This window comes from Typopeltis vanoorti, chromosome 18 (genome assembly GCF_054136105.1).
Source record: "Typopeltis vanoorti isolate ZY-2024b chromosome 18, IOZ_Tvanoo_1.0, whole genome shotgun sequence".
In the NCBI taxonomy this organism is placed as follows: domain Eukaryota; kingdom Metazoa; phylum Arthropoda; class Arachnida; order Uropygi; family Thelyphonidae; genus Typopeltis; species Typopeltis vanoorti.
The window spans coordinates 20,754,611-20,779,288 of NC_143566.1; the positions used below are offsets into that span (position 1 = coordinate 20,754,611).

Genomic DNA, 24,678 nt, shown 5'->3' on the forward strand with positions numbered 1-24,678 from the left:
CTAAAATACTTTTTAGGTGGGTAGAATATTTAACAAAAGAGGAAGAATTGTTTGTGTAAGTGGTTAGTAATTTGGCTAAATGTTTAGCTAATTTATATGTAGGACTGTTTATACTATCTACAATAGGACGCAAAGGTGTATCTCGTTTGTGTATTTTAGGAGCACCATATATTCTGGGTGTTTTAACGTGAAGGTTTGAGTTTTTTGACAATTTCTTTTAAGTTAATAAGTAGTTATTTTCTTATCCTTCTGTGTTCATATCAAACCGTGAAATCTATTACAAAATAGAAAATAATTATCAAGAAGGTGGCAAGATATTCTGGAGGTTGTTGAAGAATCTCAGAAATGGAGGAAAGAATGCTGTAAAAGGAATTAGAAATGATAAAGGTGACATGAAAACAGGAGAAAAAGATATCCTTGAAGTATGGAGAAATTACTTCGAAAAACTGCTAAATGAAGCAAGCAGTGATGACAGGACAATGGTAAAAACACTGACCACGCATGCAGTCAGGAATACATATCTATACTTGAAGTAGAAAAAGCGATCAAAAGTCTGAAATATGGAAAGGCAGCATGAGTAGATGATATTCGACCAGAAATGCTCAAGTATGGTGGTATAAGAGTCTTACAGTAGCTGCACTGTATAGTTCAGAGGCCTGGACAGAGGGACAAATTTCAGATGATTGGAGTAGAGCTCTCATAGTACTCATATACAAAAAGGGAAATAAAATCAAACTGAATGCGAGAATTCCAGAGGCATTTCTCTACTGAGTGTTCCTGGTAATATTTATGCAAGTATACTTGAGAAACGGTTGAAAAGGATTGTGGAAGAGAAGTTTGGTGAAGAACAAGCTGGATTCAGGCCAAATAGAGGCTGTCAGGATCAGATCTTCACTTTACGACAAATAGTCGAGAAATCATGGGAATATAACAAAGATCTGTATTTAAGTTTTGTAGATCTGGATAAGGCATATGACAAGGTGACAAGAGAGAAGCTATTCAAAATGCTAGAGTTATATGGTATCAATGGGGCATTATATCAAGCAATACTTAGTCTATTTGAGTTGTAAGTCAGCAGTTAGAATTGAAGGAAATACAGGAAGATGGTTTGGTGTTAAATCTGGTGTCAGACAAGGATGTACATTATCCCCTCTGTTATTCATTATCTATATGGATCACATTATGAAGTTATGAAGGCAAGTGGTATTAAACCTGATATCAAAACTGAGATGTTAATCTCAGCTCTTTACTTTATGCAGATGATATTATACTTCTAAATAAACCCACTACAAGTCTGTAAGATTCCCTGACTAAAGTGAATAACTGTTGTAATAGATATGGTATGAAGGTCAGCATTAAAAAGACAAAGACAATGAAAATAGGCAGAAACATAGAAAATATCAACTGCACTGTGAATGGAGAACCTACAGAATAAGTAAAACATTTCAGATACCTAGGCACAATTTTTAGTGAAGATAGTAAATTAAATATGAAAATAGACAATAGAATCAGGAAAGCTGGTATGGAGAAAATCAACTGTATAAATTTATATGAAATAAGAGAGAAATTAGTCAAAACACTAAATTAGCTGTATATAAGATGTGTTCAAACCAATTTTAACTTATGGAGCTGGGTCAGAATAAAACACTTGACCAAAGACTAGAGACTGCAAATATGAGAGTCCTGAGAAAGACTAGGGGCATGAACAGATGGCATCAATGGCAATATCATATTAAAAATGAGGATATTAGGAAAGAACTTGACATTGTCAGCATCCAGGAATGTGTTAGCAGTGCTAATCTCAGAACTAATCACTTAAACAGAATGGGAGAGGAAAGATTAGTAAAATAAGTGTTGTCTGCCTGGTTGACAGGAAAAACACCCAGAGGAAGACCAAGATATAGGTGGATTGATACAGTGAAAAGTGCCTTAGAGGATCTGATAGTGTTGGAGTCTTGACAGGTAACAGACTAATTTGGAAGAAAATTGTAGACAGGAAGTTAGTAATGATGTAATTTTTCATGTAGTACTATCATATCCTATACACCCCTTGAGGGTATATATCAGGAATTTGATGATAATGGTAGTGATGATGATGATTCGGTGTCCAGAGGAACCAAGGGGGCACTTATAGCATCAAACTAAATACAGATAAAGTTGATTTTTAAGTAATGTGGATAATTTCAAAAGGGGACACTGAGATTTATTTGTATTTATAATTTCATGGAACAGAATTACAGGAGTTTTTCAAGTCACTTTAGAAGGCAACTGAGAAAGAAAAAGAAAACATCCTTGATGGCTAGCTAAACAGAGTAGGAAATCAATACCAGACATACAGAAATGTTTTTGAAAAGCACAATAATGGTAATTATCTCCTAGATTTCTGTTCTGGATATGTACTAGTCATTAATAATACAATGCGAACATAAAGATGGGCAGATTTGCATGGAGAGAAAGACACAAGAAATATGTCTATGGGTTTCTTTAACTAAAATGATTAAGTGGTATAACAAATTTGGTATGAAAATCAGCAATAAAAAACAAAAACAAGCAGAAGCATTTAAACATCAGCTGCATCCCTCAAAGAGGCACATTTCAACTATTAGTTTGATAGGATCTCATAATACCATAAACTTAATCATTAGTGCGATCATAGTATCCTGTTTGTGTGTTTTTGCCAGTTTTCATCCACTAGCTTTTGTTCTTTTTGAGGAGAAAAAAAAAAAAAAAAAATTAAAAAAAATGTGCAAATAAGAAAATTGAGCAAAAAAATACCAATTATCAGAACTTTAACTTTCAAGACTGTCTGAAATATTATTGATTAAAATGATGTGGCTTGTGGTACAATAGATGAAGCTACATCAGATAAATTTTATCTAGTCAAGCATGGTACAGAGCCCAACATATGTTTCCCATGTCATGTAGTCTAAGTCTGGTCAAAGGTGCTATCCCTGCTGCTCAAGTCAATGTTATGTTCTTCCATAGTTGCATTTATCATTAATCCTACCTTAATAATGTATCATGTTCAACGTTGCTGATAAGCTGACAGGTATAGTCTGTCTGATGCAAACCTTTCTGCAAGAGAATTGCATTCTTTTTTTTAAACTTGATGAAGACATTCTGGCATCTTTGCTATAATCTTAGCATATGACGCTTTTTGGATCTAGAGCCTAGATCTCAAGAAATTTTTTGAGGAATACATTACATTATATCTTAGGGTGATTTAGATGCATAAAGTGCATCACAACCATTGCCTCCTCAGCTTCTAAAAAACTAGGATTTCTCTTTCACTTCTAAATGGCTGTTAACCTTATACAAATCTGCACAGATATTGAATACTATTCTCACATTTGGGGTGGAGTCCCCTTGAGATATCCCTTGAAATGCTTGACTCAATACAATTCAAAACTCACAGAACAAGTTTTCCTTTCCCAATCCACTACACACACACACACACAGTACTAACATACTATAAGTTGATTAACCAACCTCTCTGTGTATGGGCTCAACATAAAAAATTAATTTAAAAAATTAAATAAAAAAAGGAGCATATGAAAATACTCTTTTCTCTCAAGTGAACAGCTTTAGCTAATTCTTCTAACGAAAGCGCCAATTAAGCTGGTCCTTACATTACAAAAGTAAGCAAGTTATTAAGTAACACTGAAGATATTTAGGAAAGATAGGTTGAAGCTATTACTAAAATAAAGAGCCAAAAAGCATCATTTCAGCGGTGCACAATTACATAAGCCAGGGATTCTCAACCTATGGTAGGCAGTGGCTCACGTACCATTGGTGGTACGTGAGCCACTGCCTTACTGGTACATCTAATATCTTGAATTAAATATAGTGGTATGCCACTGGAAAAGGTTGAGAACCCCTGACATAAGCAAAGTAGATATTCGATCCAGCATTATTTCAAAGCCGAATGTAGAAAATATGAAAGTTTTGTCAGTTGACCAGAGAGCTTGCAGGAACACATTCCTTGGCATTCACAAATTGCCTTATTGGGGATTACTTAAAAGACATAGGCACTGCGTTTATACATCCACTTTGCTTATGTAATTTTGCATTGGCAAAATGAAGCCTTTCGGCTCTTTATTTTAATAATTACTTTTATGCACTGACCGAGAGTTCACGTATGAAAAATACAGTTCTCTGCCATTTCCAGTTCCTCAGTAGTAACGAGAGTTTTTGCTCTCTTAAGGTTTCTGGCTAGTCTCTGAAGAGAATTAACCAGTTCGAAACAGCTGTCATGCCAGTGAAACCTTATCAAAATTGGACTAATAAAAGGCAAATATATAAATGCTTGGATGGTGCCTATGTCTTTTAAGTAGCCCACACTAATGGAACTCATAAATGCTAAAGAATGATTTCCCACAAGCTCTCTGATCAACTCACAAAACTGAAATAGTTTCTACATTCGGCATTTGAAATAATGCTTATCTAATATCCACTTTGTTTAGGTTGAAGCTATTTAATGCAAAAACCCAACAATTCTGTAAATATGCTTATTGCTTAACATTATCATCGTCAAATTCCTGACATATACCCCCAATGGGTGTACAGGATAATATGATAGTACTACATGAAAAACTGACATCAATACAGACTTCCTATTTACAATTGCCCTCCAAATGAATCTGTTACCTGTCAAGACTAACATTATCAGATCTTATATTTCTATTTTTTAAGGCACTTTTTACTGTATCAATTCACCTACACTCTGGTCTTCATCTGGGTCTTTTTCCTGCCAACCTGACAGAGAATACTTGTTTTGCTAAACTTTCATCCCCAATTCTATTTAAGTGACCATACCAACTGAGATTAGCTCTGCTAACACATTTTTGAATGCTATCAATGCCAAGTTCTTATCTAATATCCTCCTTTTTAATATGATATTGCCACTGTGGCTATCTTTTCATGCTTCTAATCCTTCTCAGGATTCTCATATCTCTGATCTCTAGTCTCTGGTTAAGTGTTTTATTTCTAACACAGCTCTCAGATTCACAAGTTAAAATTAGTTTGAACACCGTCTTGTATACAGCTAATTTAGTGTTTTGACTAATTTCTCTCTTATTTCATATAAATTTATTCAGTTGATTTTCTCCATACCAGCTTTCCTGATTCTATTGTCTATTTCCATATTTAATTTACTATCTTCACTAAAAATTGTGCCTAGGTAGCTGAAATGTTTTGCTTGTTCTATAGGTTCTCCATTCACAATGCAGTTGATATTTTCAGTGCTTCTGGCTATTTTCATTGTCTCTGTCTTGTTATTGCTGACCTTAATACCAAATTTATTGCAACAACTATTCGATTTAGTCAGGGAATCTTGCTGAATTGTATCAAATTTGTTTAAAAGCATAACATCATCTGCACAAAGTAAAGAGCTGAGACTCAGTTTTGATATCAGGTTTAATACCACTTTCCATCATAACTTCATAATGTGATCCATATAGATAATGAATAACAGAGAGGATAATGTACATCCTTGTTTGACATCAGATTTAACACCAAATCATCTTCTCAACTGCTGATTTACAACTCAAATAAAGACTAAGTATTGCATGATATAATGCCCCATTGACACCAGATAACTGTAGTGTTATGAAAAGCTTTTCTCTAAGTATCTTGTATACCTTTTCTAGATCTACAAAATTCAAGTATAGATCTTTGTTATATTCCCATGATTTCTTGAGTATTTGTCGTAAAGTGAATATATGATCCTGATAGGCCTCTATTTGGCCTGAATCTAGCTTGTTCTTCACTAAGCTTCCCTTCCACAATTACTCTCAACCGTGTCTGAAGTATACCTCCATAGATCTTACTAGGAACACTCAGTAGGGAAATACTCTGTAATTTTCACATTCAGTTTTATTTCCCTTTTTATATATGGATACTGAGAGTTCTACTCCAATCATCTGATTTGTCCCTCTGTCCAAGCTTTATGAACTATGCAGTACAACCAATGAGACATTTATACCTCCATATTTGAGCATTTCTGGTTGAATATCATCTACTCCTGCTGCCTCTCCATATTTCAGGCTTTTAATGGCTTTTTCTTCTTCAAGTATAGATATGTATTATTCTTGATTACATGCATGTTGAGTGTTTTTTACCACTCAGCTGTCATTGTTTGTTTCATTTAGCAATTTCTCGAAGTAATAACTCTATACATCAAGGATATCTTTTTCTCCAGTTTCCATGTCACTTTTATCATCTCTAATTTCTTTTAAAGCACTCTTTCCTCCATTTCTGAGCTTCTTCAACAACCTCCAGAATATCTTGCCACTTTCCTGATATTTATTTTCTATATTCTTACCAAAGTCTACTCATGACTTTTGTTTAGCTAGTTTTACACAGTATTTAGCTGTCATACTTTTGTCTCTGTATTCTCTAAGAGCACAAGATGACTTATTTGGGATGAAATTTTGATATGCTTTCTTCTTTTCCTTCACTGCCTCAACTTCCACCATGGAGTTCTGATTTTTCTATTCTTGCAGACAACCTCACCAAACACCTCTCTGGCTGAATCAAGTAATGTTTTCTTCAGGGCTTGCCAGTGAAATTCCAAGGTTTAGTTCCTCTTCTCAAATCTTTTTATTTATTTATTTTTTTTGAATAATGTTTGTGTATTTTAGTCTACAAATTCAATTTTATTCTGCTCAAGACAAAATGGTGATCACTTCCAATTTCAAATCCTCTGCAGGGCACCAGGGAGAAAACATCACTATCAACAATAACATAGTCAATGAGACTTTTCTTATTCCTTGCCTCTTATCTCTATGTGAATTTGTGTGCATTTGTATGTTGGAACATTGTGTTAGTAATAACTAGCCCATATCCCGAGCAGAAATCCAACAGGTATTTGCCATTATTATTAGCTTTGCTCTTTTCTCCAAATTTTCCCAATATATATTTGTACCTGACAATTATTTCCTACTCTGCTAGTGCATTGTCCTGATGAAAGATGATTTTTTTTTCTTCTGCAAACAGTTTCTCAGGAATTTTTTCGTCTAGTCTGGTTAAAAGCTCGGAATAATATTCCCCGATTATTGTTTTACTTTTTTCAAGATAATTAATAAACAAAATGCCCTTTAGCATCCCAAAACACCAATGCCATGACCTTTCCTGCTGATGGAACTTTGTCTTCTTTGGCACTGAACAACTGGCTACTGTCCACTGTTTTGACTGCTGTTTGGATTCTGGTGTGCAATGGTGAATCCAAGTCTCATCCATAGTAATAAATCGATGCACAAAATCAGTTTTATTCTTGTTAAACACTTCAAGCACTATTCAGAGATTTTCATCAAGTGCATGTTTGATCTGCTGTGAGCAAGCGTGGCACCCATCTTGTGCAAAACCTTTTCATTTGCAATTCTTCATGCAAAATATATCCTACATATTCTTTTGAAATGCCTACAGTCTCAGCAATTTCACACACTTTGACTTTCCAGTCATCCAATAACATATCGTGCACTTGATCAATGATATCTGGTGTTGTTACACTTTTTGGATATCCTTCATGTGGATCATCTTCAAGGCTGGTACGGCCACGTTTAAACTCGGCAGCCCATTTCTTAATTGTCAAAAATGAAGGAGAAGAGTGCCCATAAACTTTTATGTACTTCGAATGAATTTCTTTTGGCATTAAACCTTCTTTTACAAATAATTTTATAACTGCACAATACTCAATTTTATTCATTTCAAGGGATACAGACAACACTTTTGCTTCAGACAGCTGTATAAAACAAACTACTTGGTAGAATGCCTTGCTATTTCACATGGATGCTTATGGTACCAACTTTGAAAAAAAAATCTTGCCGATAGTGTTGCCATATATGGTCGAGGCTGAGAACCTTTCAGATCACCCTTGTATTTGTTATTGCCTGCCATTCAAAACGATTAGCATCATATTTAGTGTTGAATACTATAGCTACTCCTTTTCCCTGAGTTTTATTGCCTGAATATAACATTTTGTATTTATTGCTTAGAAAGATCTCACCAGTTTTTTGCCTTTTTTATTTCAGTCATCCCTATTATGTCGATCTGGTACTTATCCAATTCCCCAGCCAGCTCCATTTCTTTGCCATTCAGGCTTCTTATGTTGATAGTACTGATCATGAACTCTTGTGATGCTTAGTTGGGATGTGTTTCAGGATTTGTTCCAGCAGCTGACTTTTCGTTGTTTGCCCTGGTTCCCTGGCAAAAACAACAGGGGCCCTTGTTTAAACAGGTGACATGCCAGCTGGCACAAAATTCTGTCATGTGACATCATTATACATTGTTTTTTAAGCCAATAAGAATAGAATTTGGTCGGCTAAATCCCCAAACTGCCAGTCCATCCTTGTTCATTCAGTATCAATGTGTGCACCGTGAGAAGGTAAGAATTGAACATTAGGTCAGAAGCCCTAGTTAGTTCTCCGCATTCCTTTAAAGGCTATGTGGAGATCTCTTGATTTGCAGATTCAGATATATATTTTTACTTATCACATTTATGATTTAACAAATGGGGTGCTTAAGGGTCAAAGCTGTATAACTGAGAGGAGACCTCCACATAGCCTTTAAAGGAATGCGGAGAACCGACCAGGGCTTCTGACCTAATGTCCAATCCTCACCTTCTCGTGGTGCACCCTGTTTGGTATCTACTTTGATACTGAACGAACGAGGATGGGCTGGCAATTTGGGATTTAGCCGACCAAATTGTATTCTTATTGGTTAAACCAAAATAAAAAATGATGGTACAACATGACAAAATTTCATGCCGGCTGGGGCATCACCCGGTTAAACAAGGCCCCCGTTGTTTTCGCCAGGGAACCAGGGCGAACAGCGAAAAGTCAGCTACTGGAACAAATCTGAAAACAAACCCCAACTCAACATCACCAGAGTTAAAGATCGGTACTATCAATGTAAGAAGCCTGAATGGCAAAGAAATGGAGCTAGCTGAGGAATTAGATAAGTACCAGATCGACATAATAGGGGTGACTGAAACAAAAAAGACCAAAACTGGTGAGATCTTTCTGAGCAATAAATACAAAATGTTATATTCAGGCAATAACAATCAAGGAAAAGAAGGAGTAGCCATAGTATTCAACACAAAATACGAGGCTAATCTTCTTGAATGGCAGTCAGTCTCAAGTAGAGTAATGTGGGCAAATATGAGAATGGGGAACTGGACAATGAGACTTATTTGTGCCTATGGTCCCACAGAAGGTTCTACTAAGGTAGAAGTGGAGGAATTTTTTGAGGCTTTAGAAAAAGCAACTGACACAATGAAAAAGGAAAAGTTGGTCCTTGTTGGGGATCTAAATAGTAGAGTAGGAAATGATTGTGAGACATACAAAAATATTTTGGGAAAATTTGGAGAAAAGAGCAAAGCTAATAATAATGGCAAATATCTGTAGGATTTCTGCTCAGGACATGGACTGGTTATTACTAACACCATGTTCCAACATAAAAATGTGCACAAATTCACATGGAGAGAAGAGGCTAGGAATAAGAAAAGTCTCATTGACTATGTTATTGTTGATAGTGATGTTTTCTCCCTGGTGCAGGACACCAGAGTGTACAGAGGATTTGAAATTGGAAGTGATCACTATTTAGTCTTGAGCAGGATAAAATTGAATTTCATATTGAAAAGAATAACATGTAAGAAAGTTTTAAAGCGAATAAAAGTTGAGCAGCTCTCAGATGTAAACTGTAGACTAAAATACAGAAATATTATTGAAAAGAAAATGAAAGAGTTTGAGAACAGGAATCAAACCTTGGAGATTCAGTGGCAAACTCTGAAGGAAACATTGATTGATTTTGCCAGAGAGGCATGTGGTGAGGTTGTGTGCAAAGATAAAAAAATCAGAACTCCCTGGTGGACACAGGAAGTTAAAGAGGCAGTGAAGGAAAAGAAGAAAGCATATCAAAAGTTCCTGGCAAATAAGTCAGCTTTTACTCTTACAGAATACAGAGACAAATGTAAGAAAGCTAAACAGTGTGTAAAACTAGCTAAACAAAAGTCATGGGAGGACTTTGGCAAGAATATAGAAAATAAATATCAAGAAGGTGGCAAAATATTCTGGAGGTTGTTGAAGAAGCTTAGGAATGGAGGAAAGAGTGCTGTAAAAGGAATTAGAGATGATAAAGGTGAAATGAAAACAGGAGAAAAAGATATCCTTGAAGTATGGAGTAATTACTTTGAAAAACTGCTAAATGAAACAAGCAGTGATGACAGCACAGTGATAAAAAACACTGACCAGGCATGCAGTCAGGAATACATATCCATACTTGAAGTAGAAAAAGCCATCAAAGGCTTGAAATGTGGAAAGGCAGCAGGAGTAGATGATATTCGACCAGAAATGCTGAAGTATGGTGGTATAAGAGTCTTACAGTGGCTGCACTGCATAGTTCAGAAAGCCTGGACAGAGGGACGAATTCCCGATGATTGGAGTAGAGCTCTCATAGTACCCACATATAAAAAGGGAAATAAAACTGAATGTGAGAATTACAGAGGTATTTCCCTACTGAGTGTTCCTGGCAAGATCTATGCAAGTATACTTGAGAAACGGTTGAGAAGAATTGTGGAAGAAAAGCTTGGTGAAGAACAAGCTGGATTCAGGCCAAATAGAGGCTGTCAGGATCAGATCTTCACTTTACGACAAATAGTCGAGAAAGCATGGGAATATAACAAAGATCTGTATTTAAGTTTTGTCGATTTGGAAAAGGCATATGACAAGGTGCCAAGAGAGAAGCTATTCAATACGCTGCAGTTATATGGTGTCAATGGGGCATTATATCAAGCAATACTTAGTCTTTATTTGAGTTGTGAGTCAGCAGTTAGAATTGAAGGAAGTACAGGAAAATGGTTTAATGTTAAATCTGGTTTGAGACAAGGATGTACATTATCCCCTCTGTTATTCATTATCTATATGGATCACATTATGAAGGAATGTGGTATTAAACCTGATATCAAAATTGGAGATGTTAATGTCAGCTCTTTGCTTTATGCGGATGATGTTATACTTCTAAATAAATCCGCTACAAGTCTGCAAGATTCTCTGACTAAATTGAATAGCTGTTGTAATAGATATGGTATGAAGGTCAGCAATAAAAAGACAAAGACAATGAAAATAGGCAGAATCATTGAAAATGTCAATTGTGTTGTGAATGGAGAACCTGTGGAACAAATAAAACATTTCAGCTACTTAGGCACAATTTTTACTGAAGATGGTAAACTAAATATAGAAATAGACAACAGAATCAGCAAAGCTGGTATGGTGGGAAGTCAATTGAATAAATTCATATGGAATAAGAAAGAAATTAGTTGGAACACTAAATTAGCTGTATACAAGACTGTGTTCAAACCAATTTTAACTTATGGATCTGAGAGCTGGGTCAGAAGTAAAACACTTGACCAAAGACTAGAAACCGCAGATATGAGAGTCCTGAGAAAGATTAGAGGTGTGAACAGATGGCATCAATGGCAATATCATATTAAAAATGAGGATATTAGGAAAGAACTTGACATTGTCAGTATCCAGGAATGCGTTAGCAGAGCTAATCTCAGATGGTATGGTCACTTAAATAGAATGGGAGAGGAAAGATTAGCAAAACAAGTGTTCTCTGCCAGGTTGGCAGGAAAACGACCCAGAGGAAGACCAAGATATAGGTGGATTGATACGGTACAAAGTGCCTTAGACGATATAAGATCTGATAATGTTGGAGTCTTGACAAGTAACAGACTGATTTGGAGGAAAATTGTAGATAGGAAGTTAGTAATGATGTAATTTTTTCATGTAGTACTGTCATATCCTGTACACCCCTTGAGGGTACATGGCAGGAATTTGATGATGATGATGATGATGATGATTTAACAAAAGAAGATCTTTACAGGAAAAATATAAAAAACAGATATGAACTGTAAAATATGATCAATGAATTAATGAATGAATAATAAAAAAAATTATTTTTGTTTACAAGATATTCATTTTTAAAAAATTAAATACATTACCAACAGAACTAGGATTAGACATTGGTGGAGGAGGAAGACCTTGAGGTGGTGGTGGAGGAGGAGGTGGAGGATGAATAGGTGGAGCAACATGTTGCGGTCCTCCAATTGATGGAGGTGCATCTGCAAACAACTGATGAGGTCTATCAGCATGAGAGAGTGGATTCTGAGCTGCCAAGAGACGCTCTGAAAAAAAAAAAAAAAAGATGCATTGTCAACATTTAATGTATAATTAAAACTGTTTACTATATACTATCCTTATGTGTTGAAATGATGAAAAAAAAAAAAAACAGAGCATGGTCTGGGGGGGGGGGGGGGCAAAATTAATAATAAGTAGTCATCATGCATCTCTAAGGTATATAGCAATTCCCCACCTCCAAGAATCATATATCAAAGTTCTTCCAAACAAAGCAGCAGCCGGTTCATTCATAGAATAACATTTCAGGCACTTTCATCTGCATTTCCAATCTATCCCAGAGACTGTATGAGTTTAAGGTTCTGGATAGACAAACATAAGTTTCGTCTACACAGAACCTTAAGTTCTTTTCTTCTTTTCATTCTAAAAAATATTAAATCAATGTAGGTAAATCAGATATTTATAATAAGAAAACAAGCAATAGGGCATTATACATTTATGATACCCATCCAATAGGCTGTGGGTTTGAATCCCATCATTGGAATGGAAGTTTATAAATATCTTTGTGTAGGAGATGAATTTCTTCAGCTGGTTTGTGACCACCCAGCTTATTCGACATTTCATTTTCCTAACTTCACGCTGAAAACAGTGCTACATACTATGGTCCCAACTTGTAGGACTGGAAAAGGCTAAAGCCCTTGATAATATCAAACTACAGATGGAATTAAGAAGTCATTCTCTGATAAGTTCTTCATACTGCCAGTGCATCCTGTAAATCAGTCTGAGAAAGTCCAAAGCTTAGCAAGCCCATATAACTTTGCTGACACCATACACCTCTAAAGATACAGCTGCAGAGGTAAATTTTGATAGTGTAAATTCTTTAAATCTTACATGTACCAAATCTTGATTTTCAAGCATTAGTAGGCAATTATCTCACAATGGATGATAGTGAATCACCCAGCACCCACAACTTGTATGTCAATAACAACTAATGCATTTCCTCTCTTTACTACAAGGTCAGGGTTCCTCAATCCAATATTAGTCCCATAGTGAGATTTTCCTGTTATTCAACCTTTGTTTGTTAACCTATTCTCTATAACTCTCACTATTGTACTGTGTCTACTGACATGTACTTCATGTGTGCCATTGATAATGAGAGGGAAAATGTTTAGATTCTTGTAAAGCAGCTCTGTCAACTGAATGGTGCAGCATTAAAGCATATTTCCTTTGTTTAGCTCAGGCAGTTGTAATTGGCATCCTTCCATCAAGCACCCATCCAGAGGTACACTGATAATATATGAAGTTGTAAAGACAGCAAGACATAATCTAATCACTGCAATGAAGGACTCACAAGACCGTGGTGAGGAAATCATAACCAACCAGTGGCTTGGATAGTACTGGTAATAGACCTAAAAATGAAAAAAAAATGAGAGACCTCAATAAAGGTCGAAACTAGTCTGGGTAGATGGCCAATCCCTTTAATGCATAACAGTATACATATCCACATAGGAAATGTGTTTTGCATTATGGGAGATACTGGGTTAGAAGTGCCTGGTAGCTTTCCCCACCTTTGCCACGAGTTGCCTTGGTGTTGCACTACTTACTGGATAAGATAGTACAACACTATATATAGTCCTGAAGATATTTTCAGGCACAAACTTTGTTTGCTCTCACTGGGATAAAGGATTAAACTAAATCTATTATAGTTGACTGCTTGGTTTAAGAGTTCCTACAAGCTTTATTGTAGAGGTTATGCTATGACATTTGTTGATGCAATCAACAAATGTCATAATACACTATGAAACAATAGTTGTGTCAAGTGAGTACCAAGCCAATATAACTTGAAAGAGAGTGAAGAAATTCAACAATTGAAGAAAACAGGATATAGAGAATCTCCTTGGCATACACCCTTAAATGCTGGAATGGATGTTGATCTGGAACCCAGGGTACCAGTTTGGGAATTTGCAGAGTAAACAACTGAAAGGTGATGAAAGGTTCTAGATATACTGCAACAGATTGTGCATGAAGTGAGAATCAAAAAGGCCTTCTGAAAGTCCACCATAAAGAGAGGCCAAAGTTGGTACCAAGATTCAGAGTGAAGGCAGGAAAGAATGAAAATATTCTCGTGAAGATGAATAAACTTGAAAAAGTTTGTTGTTTGGTCTTTAGTGCATGGTTTCTGGATTATGTAAAAAACAATAAATAACTTAAACTTTTCACAACAGTCTGCAGTTGGGAGTCACATAGGAGTAAAATGAAACTGGAATAAGCAGTTATTAAAATACTATGAGGGTGTGCTAATTACTATTCAAGATGATTACAAATAGCAATTCACATAATATCTGATTCCACTGAGATGAGATGGATAGGAAGAAACAAACAAGAAAGCAGAAGGGAAACAGCAATAATAATATCCCCCCCCCCAAAGTATAATGAATTTTAATAAAGTTTATATATATTTTTATATCAATTCCACACAAAGGGCCACAAAACACCAATAACAAACAGTGCTATGTATGACAACTAGAATTCGGCCTTCTGAATTAGCAGCTGCAGCATAGCTGAAAAAGTTGTACACCTCCATATAAAAGCATTTTGGTTGAATATCATCTACTCCAGCTGCCATTCCACATCTCAAGCTTTTGATAGCTTTTCTACCTCAAGTATAGACATGTACTTGTGTTAGCATTCTTCTTGAATATTTTCTACTACTGTTCTGTCACTGTTTGTTTTGTTTAACTATCTTCCAAAATAATTAACTGAAGCATTTGGAATATCCATATCTTCAGTTTTCATGTCATGTTTATCATCTTTGATTCCTTTTACGGAATTCTTTCCTCCATTTCTAAGCGTTTTCAATAGTCTCCAGAACATTTTCCCACCTTCCTGATATTTATCTTCCATATTCTTACCCAAGAAGCTACTTTTACATATGGCTTAGCTCTCTTAAATGTTTCTCTGTGTTCTTTTACAGCATCTACTGCCTTATTTGCTAGGAGCTTATTCTTTTCCAGGATTGCTTCTTTTGTCCACCATGGTGTTCTGATTTTTCTAACAATGGGTGGAATTACTGATGCTAATTCTGTTGAAAAGTGACCATGTAAATAATCTGTATAAATGCAAGCAGCAGAATCAACTTAACTGCTCTCTTCTGTACCAACACGAAATACAAGAGTGGTATTTATAGGTTGTCAGATTTTAATTTGTCAAGCATTACCAATTACTCAGAGATAAATCATGCCAAGCAAAAGAGAAAATCAAATTTTTAGGATCTCCTACTTTGGAAGAGAAGTAAGAACATACATAATGTTATCATCAAAATTATGGGTTATATTTGAAATGAACTGGAGAGGTTGTTGATGTATAATATGGATGGAAGGGTGGTAAAAAAATGAAATCCTGTGGTATCTCAACACCAGCTGCAAAGTTAATAAGGATAAAGATCTATCAGCCATTACACACAATGTGTGACTAATGAGAAAATAAGTCAAGTTTCAAAATACAAAAGACAAGAAGGTTTAGGATGACTAAAGCATTTTATCATGTTTGTGCCAAGCATGATAAAATGCTTCAGAGAGATGAATCACTTCAGTTTCTCCAAACTTTTCCAAGGTATTTGTTCTATTTGTCCAATGGTGAATGACATAAAAATATCTGTTAATTAAGAGTGGTGGAATCCACACTAGTAGTCAATATTCCCTCTAAGTTGTGCACATGCACACAATCAAAAAGGGAGTGCACATGCCTAGCAACTGCGAGTAAAACATTTTTGCTTTCAAAATTTCTAATTTACAGTCAATAATTTTTGAATACAGAGACAAATGTAAGAAAGCTAAACACTGAGTAAAATTGGAGTAAACAAAAGTCATGGGAGGACTTTGGCAAGAACAAAGAAAATAAATATCAAGAAGGTGACAAAATATTCTGCAGGTTGTTGATAAAGCTTAGAAATGGAGGAAAGAGTGCTGTAAAAGGAGTTAGAGATGACAAAGGTGACATGAAAACAGGAGAAAAAGATATGGAATAATTACTTCATAAAATTGCTAAATGAAACAAGCAGTGATAGCACAGTGGTAAAAAGCACTCAACAGGCATACAGTCAGGAATACATATCCATACTTGAAGTAGAAAAAGCTATCAAAGGCTTGAAATGTGGAAAGGCAGCAGAAGTAGATGATATTCGACAAGAAATGCTGAAGTATGGTGGTATAAAAGTCTTACAGTGGATGCACTGCATAGTTCAGAAGTCCTGGACAGAGGGACGAATTCCCGATGATTGTAGTAGACCTCTCATAGTACCCATATATAAAACGGGAAATAAAACTGAATGTGAGAATTACAAAGGTAGTTCCCTACTGAGTGTTCCTGGTAAGATTTATGCAAGTAAACTTGAGAAAAGGTTGAGAAGAATTGTGGAAGAAAAGCTTGGTGAAGAACAAGCTGGATTCAGGCCAAATAGAGGCTGTCAGGATCAGATCTTCACATTACAACAATAGTTGAAAAATCATGGGAATATAACAAAGATCTGTATTTAAGTTTTGTCGATCTCGAAAAGGCATATGACAAAGTGCCAAGAGAGAAACCATTCAATACACTACAGTTATATGGTGTCAGTGGGACATTATATCAAGCAATACTTAGTCTTTATTTGAGTTGTAAGTCAGCAATTAGAATTAAAGGAAGTACAGGAAGATGGTTTAATGTTAAATCTGATGTCAGACAAGGATCTAGATTGTCTCATCTGTTATTCATTATCTATATGGATCACATTATGAAGGAAAGAGGTATTAAACCTGATATCAAAATTGGATGTCAGCTCTTTGCTTTATGCGGATGATGTTATACTTCTAAATAAATCAACTACAAGTCTGCAAGATTCCCTGACTAAATTCAAAAACTGTTGTAATAGATATGGTATGAAGGTCAGCAATAAAAAGACAAAGACAATGAAAATAGGCAGAATCGTTGAAAATGTCATCTGCGTTGTGAATGGAGAACCTGTGGAACAAGTAAAACATTTCAGCTATTTAGGCACGATTTTTAGTCAAGATGGTAAATTAAATATGGAAATACATGACAGAATCAACAAAGCTGGTATGGTAGGAAGTCAATTGAATAAATTCATATGGAATAAGAGAGAAATAAGTAGGAACACTAAATTAGCTTTATACAAGACAGTGTTCAAACTAGTTGTAATTTATGGATCTGAGAGGTGGGCAGAAGTAAAACACTTGACCAAAGACTAGAGACCGCAGATATGAGAGTCCTGAGAAAGATTAGATGCATGAACAGGTGGCATCAATGGCAATATCATATTAAAAACGAGGATATTAGGAAAGAACTTGACATTGTCAGCATCCAGGAATGCGTTAGTAGAGCTGATCTCAGGTGGTATGGTCACTTAAACAAAATGGGTGAGGAAAGATTAGCAAAACAAGTGCTCTCTGCCAGGTTGGCAGGAAAAGGACCCAGAGGAAGACCAAGATATAGGTGGATTGATACGGTACAAAGTGCCTTAGATGTTAGAAATATAAGATCTGATAATGTTGGAGTCTTGACAAGTAACAGACTGATTTGGAGGAAAATTGTAGATAGGAAGTTAGTAATGATGTAAATTTTTCATCTAATACTATCCTATCCTGTACACACTTTGAGGGGTACATGGCAGGAATTTGATGATGATGATGATGATAATTTTTGAATGTACTATAAAACAAATTATATGATAACTCATGCCTGTCACCCATTTTATTCAGTTCATTCCAACTTAATACACTGTAATTAGTTACATTTAGTCTGCACTGACCTCAACAAGTTGCAGAGATGTGTTTTTTTAGGGTATCTACTGTCTAGACCAGGGGTTCCGAACCTTTTTGTTTCCTAGAGCACATTCTAAAATACCAGTAGGGCAACGGGCGCCATCTATTTTTTCAAGCAAATTTTTTGAATTCTTTTGTTAAATAAATTTTGAAAAAACAGAGCCTGTGTAGCTCAGTGGATGTGGCGTTTGCACACCACGGTGCTTTGCCGCACGAAGGAAGACTTGGTTTCGAGTCTAGTCAGCGACTAGAGGAAATTTTTCTAAGCCGTTTTTCGACCGGTTCCCGAGTTAGTCAATCTCTGGCACGGGCAAGCGGGTTTTTCCTCCCATAAACTCAAGAAAATCGACCGTAGAACCCACAATATTTCAGACATTAAATATATTGTGTTAGGGTTAGGGACCATGAGATGGCGGCACATTTGAGCCGTTTCTCTTCACTGTGTACCGCTTAATTAGTGATAGCCTTGGGCCAGCTATCTCTGATTGGCACCAGTGGAGATTGAACTGCCCACTCAGTCTCCAAAAGTTAGATAGGGCTAAATGGCCTCGCCTACTCCCGATACGGGAATAAAAAGGCGTTAGCTGATTTTTTTTTTTTTTTTTTGTTAAATGAATACATACAAAGTTTACATTATAATCAAATGTTTTATTACTTAAAAGTTTACATTATATAAAAATTTAAATATATATATATGTAAGTCAGTGTGATCTTTTGCATTGCATTTCATTCGCCAGTGCTTCATAATTAGGAGAATATGATGATATTCCACTTCTTAAACAATCATCAAGACGTTCATCAGTGAGTTGTGATCTATATTTTGATTTTATGATATTCATGGTTGAAAACAATGATTTGCAACGGTATGTGGAATGGAAAAATGATTTTATCTTGTACGCTGCTTTTTTTTAAGAATGGAAACTTTTTTCTATCCACTAGATTCCAGAAGTTTTCATCTGTTATATTGGATTTTAGCGTAATGTCATTCTGAAGATCTAAAATTTATAACTCCAGATTCCTGAAATCTCTTTTCTTACTGTTCTTTAAAACTTGAAGATGTTTAACAAATGGTGACAAGTTAAATTCACTATTGCCTACCATTTTTTTCAGATTTGGGAAATGAACGGGAGATCCCATCTGCAGATGTGATATCCACAAATCCAGTTTTGCTTTAAATGAGTTTACAGAGCTTATCATTTTAGCGACATGTCTATCTTTTCCTTGCAACTGCAAATTTAAAGAATTCAATTTTTCCATGATGTCTGTGAGAAAACATAAATCCAACAGCCAGCAAAAGTCATTTAGTTCATCAAAATTTTTATTTTTGACGTGAAGATATTTTATTATTTTTCAATTAAGCTTAAAAATCTTGTAAGGACTTTACCTTTACTGAGCCAACGTACTTCAGTATGCAGGATGAGATCAGGTTCTTTATCTTCAATGTCTTGCAATAGAGCCTTGAAAAGTCAGTGCTGCTCGAATGAAGTTGATTCTTTTTGTAACAACTTTCATAACATGTCCAAAGGGCAGTATTTTACTGCACAAAGCTTCCTAGTGGATAATACAGAGGATAGGACATAAAGTTTGAAAATGAATGATCTTTCTTGCAGAGTGCAATAAATCCATTGATATTACCAACCATTGCTGGTGCCCCATCAGTAGTTATCACAGACAGCTTGTGAAAAGGCATATATATATCGACTTGGCGTATATTCTGAATGTATTATAAATATATTCACCTGTTGTTCGTCCTTTCATGGGTAATATTTTCAGTAGATCTTCTTTTAAAGTGAAGTTACTAAATACCATTCTCACCATAACTGCTAACTGTGCTGTGTCTGATACATCTGTTGACTCGTCAAATTGTAAAGAGAACCAGTTACATATTTCCAAGTCACTTTTTAACTGAGTTTGTATGTCCATTGAAATTACATGTATTCTTCTTGTGACGGTGTTATTTGACAATTGTAAATCTTGTATTGCTGACATAATCTCACATTTGTTAGAAAATGTTAAGTTCTGAATGAAACTTGAATTAAAGTAACTTACGTTTCATAAAGACTTAACATGGGCCTTACACTTTGGAAATAAATATTGATATATCAGACTTACTGAGCACTTGTAAATTAACCAAATGTTACTAAAATGTTACTAAATCCTTCAATTTTAATCTTGTCTTATGTTATGTTATCTTGGAACGGTTTTTTCTTCTTTGCAAGTACGTGAAAAATTTTTAAAGAAGCAATGGTGGCATTTTTAGGTGTTACCACATGGCTAGTGAAAACGGACTGTTGGGCAGACAGGTTCGATTTTAGGCGATTTATTTTTTTTGTTCTTATTTCAGATTTAAGTGGATAATTCGTATTAAAAGTGGCATGCATTGTCTGGAAGTGACGTTCAATGTTATGTTTTTTCGGAATTGCAACGCTACTGTTGCACAACAAACAAACACGATTATCTTTAAAATTAACGAAACAATATGTTTCCTCCCAGTCGGTGTTAAAATTATAGGTTCGTTGTCTTTTACTTGATTCACTCATTTTAGGATTAAAAATCAAAATATTTCAAAAATTTAAGTACAAGACACCATTAAAATTATGTGCATATAATTAGCAACAGATAATGAACAACTTCGAATGCACATCTACTTTACGTCGTATAGCATGCCATGAATTGTTGCGTGATGTGCATGTGATTATTTCAAACTATATGGCACACGGTTGAACAGCGGCGGGCACACACAAATTGGTCGATGGGTGCCATGGTGCCCGTGGGCATAGGGTTGGGAGCGCCTGGTCTAGACAATATGGTCACTTGAACCCATGCAAATGAGTTCAAGTGACAATATTGTACCTATGTGAATTTAATCCTGGAATTTGTACCTGTGCGAATTTAAACAAGTTAATTTAGTGCTCATAATTTTACAGATTATAGCTAGACAAAAAAGGGCAACATTAATATGGAAGATATTATATTAGAACACACACTGAGTCTGAGACTGGAAACTTGTGCACAAAATGTTTTTCATGCATACATCGATGGGCTGACGTAAATTAGAAGGAACATTGCTGGTAATCATTAGTTTATTAGTTGAGCAGTTTCAGGTAGTGTAGAAGTGGATATTTCTAGTACTTTAGAAGATATCAAAGTGAAAGCAACTGGAATCAGAGAAGATAAAAAGAAAATAATACAAAAATGGGTCAACTCTGGAGTACAAAGTTTTCAGAACAGTTGAGAAAATGTCATCAGGAACAGGAGAGTTTTTTGTTTTTTTTCATTAGAACAAGATTTTCTTTATATCTTTCTGGCAAAAAAATATGAAACAGGGCTTTTAGTATGGGATGACATGAGGTCAATCATTTTAGTATGGGATGACATGAGGTGAAAGCAAGTATCTGATGTTAGATCCTGCCTGATGTCATTAATGTATAGATTGAACAACAATGGCCAAGGACTGAATCCTGGGGTACATCACTGGTCATCGTAAAGCTGGCACCCACCATATACCACTTTTTGATTTCAGTCTGTCAATCATCCACTGACCCAAGTCAAAAGTTTATGTTCCAATCTCATATTCTCCAGTTTATGCAACAGTCTTAGCAAAATCCAACATTATCATAGTGTATCTATTCTCTTTATCCAACTTGGCTGTAACATTGCTAACTGCTAAAACATGACCATCCTTTAGTAAACCCGTGTTATTCCATGCAGAGTATAGCTTGTTTGTCTGCCCATTTCTGCATGCAAGTTCTTACCAACTTCTCTAAAATCTTCACCACCACACCAAAGATACCCAAAGATACTGATAAGTCGGTAGTTAGACACATCAGTTTTTACACCACCCTTGTACAATGGAACTATCATACATTCCTTCCATTCCTGAGCTACAAACATGCAAAAGGCCTAGCCAATTTGGCTGAACATTCTTTAGCAAACAGGTTGATATTCTATCTGTCCTTGTAGACAAATTCTTATCCAGGTTATTCAACAGCTCTTCAACCTCATTTTCATGCACCTCTAACTTTTCATCCAATGTAGCAGTACCCCTGTGCACCATGTACATACACCTGGTTGACATATCTTAGCAAACTCATTAATTGAATAATCTCATTAGCCTCTGACACTAGAGTACAATCAGTAAAGTTATTCTTCCACATTCTTTTGCTTGTGGCATAATAATAAAATTCTTTATATGAGTATGTCTTTATATTCTCATCATCATCAAATTCCTGTGATGTACCCTCAAGGGGTGTACAGAATAAAATAAAATAATACGGAATAAATAAAAAATGATGGTACAACATGCCTTTATATTCTTTATATGAGTAATACTCATATTCTTTATATGACTATCACTTTATATAAAAGTAATACTCATTACTTTTCTGGCCTGCACTTTATATATTTCATAACTCCTCTCACTCTTATTTTCATATATTCTTTCCACATCATCATCTTTTTTGTGGATCTCTTGCTTAATAAGGTTGCACATCCATTTCACTCCCAATCTATTTATTCTTTGAACACTAGGGATACATTCAGATACTGCCTTGATTAAGCACTTTTTAAAGGATTCCATACATTGCTGACATTTTTACCATTAAGTAACTGATACTATGGGAACCAAAGATAGCATTCTCCTAAGTTGATCATAATTTCCAGCTTTGTAATTCAACATGTAACCTTTCTAATGGGTACATCAATATAATCAGATACTCCCCAAGAAAGCACAGCATGATCACTGTTACTAACAGGTGGTAAAATAATCATATTCTTAACAGACTTTTCTGCTATGAAAAAATCCAACACTCTTTGACCTTGAATTCCTTATTTCACATACTACTTGAGACAGTTGTCTTATGACAATTCAATAAAATTCTTCTTCATTCTTATCATGAGATTTCTCTTCTATACAATCAATGTTTGAAAGTCACCAATAATAATTACTCATTTAGTATCCATAAGGCTAAATCGGCGATGTATTTCTTCATCCCTTTCAATTGAGCAGGTATGTAGCAACACTCCACCATACATTTCATTCTGTTAGCTTCCACTCCACACCAGATAGTCTCAAACTCACTGCTACATGGGACATTGTTACCATCATTGTTTTCTTGCAATTCTACCCTAAATGGACTTAAGTTGTCTAATATCATCAGTAGTATCCCCCCATCCTCTCCCATCTCTTCTGTTATTCCTAAAAACAGCATGCCCATTACACTTGATCCTAGTTACCATATCTGACTCTGATAGCCAGGTTTCACTAATGTCAATAGTCTTAGGCCACATTGTATTCAATAAAACAACGAACTTAACCCATTTGTTTCTGATGCTCCTGGCATTTGTGTATAGACATAAATTACCACCTAGTCTATTCTTATGATTAGATATGCAATCTATTTGGCCTTGTTGTAGAACTTTCTTTTTTCCCTCCCCAGTAATACTCAAAAAGTCTCCCAAATGTATATTTCCACCCCTTGGCCAGATGTGTAACCACGTTCAAAGCCATTCATATCTTTATCATGTTTGTATACCATAGCTGAACTTTCAAACACATTTTTCCCATTCCCCACTAGATGATCTAGTTTCTCTGCATTAGGTGTCATCCCAATAAGTAATTTTTCCAGGTTCCTCATACCAAATGAATTGAAGTGCAGGCTGTCTCCATCTTATACAAGTCTTTTCTGCCATCAAACATACTCCACACATCTAAAAACTTGCATCCACTTCTTCTACACAGCCTGCTCATGGAATCATTTGTTATCATTGCCCTCCTTCTTAACTCAATACCATTGCATCTGGGTAGCCAACGTACAATTTTTAATGTCTCACATTTCTTTTTCAAATCTTTCAACAGACCTTTCATATCCACTCTCATGTTATATTTGTCACTACTTAAATTATTAGTTCCTACAAAAACTACCATCTCTTTTACTTTTCTTTTCTGTTTTTTGATTATGTTTGATTACATGGGAAACTAGTAGTGACTTCCTCAGCAAACTCAAATGTTATGTTTGAATCAACATACCATATCACCTCTTTTTTCTTATATTTTAATTGACAACAACAACTTTGTTGTTGTTATTATTATATGGATACCAAGGTCAACGTTTTCTTGTTCTGATCCTAAGTTTCATTAAACTTTTTTTCTATTTTTTTCTAATTCTCTGGTCAATTTCCTAATAATTTCTTTTAATCGGGATATTCCCAATGTCAGATTATCATCATTGCAGCGCTTCTGCTCATTGGGAGAAAGGTTTTCCTCAGCAGTAACAATTTTAATGTGGGCTTTAGACACTACCCTGCTGCGATGAGTTTTTGGCAACATTCCTAATAGTAAAAAATAATAGTATTTCTACGATTATGTTATTAAATGCTGTAGTACAATAAATACACTAAAAAAAAACCAGAATACTTGCAAAAGAACTTCAATTTTTTTTCTGATGCACCCTTAACATATGGAATGGGAATACAGGTATCCCTTGCTCAACACGGGATTTGATTAACTTGTCGAAATTAATTGCGGCAATCCCTTGATATACGCGGCAAGAGTTTTGATTAACGCGCTTAACCCTGCAGAGCTCGCAGCTGATCTGACAGATACATACAAAATGTTTAATATAAATATTCTTACACAATTCATCGTATAGCTTGGAGGTCATGAGTAGCGGTGCACGAGTGATATTCCACACTGTTTTTTGCTGTCAGTTTGGTTTAACACGTTA

General features: G+C 35.4%; 1 protein-coding gene across 1 annotated transcript in view; it reads right to left on the reverse strand.

Moving 5' to 3' along the window:
* Positions 1 to 24,678, reverse strand: part of Spx (Spliceosomal protein on the X) — a 150,384-nt gene that overhangs the window by 40,384 nt on the left and 85,322 nt on the right. Inside the window, exon 6 of the mRNA XM_090407932.1 lies at positions 12,002 to 12,184. Coding sequence (XP_090264058.1) covers positions 12,002 to 12,184 — 183 coding nt within the window. The remainder of the gene's footprint in view (positions 1 to 12,001; positions 12,185 to 24,678) is intronic.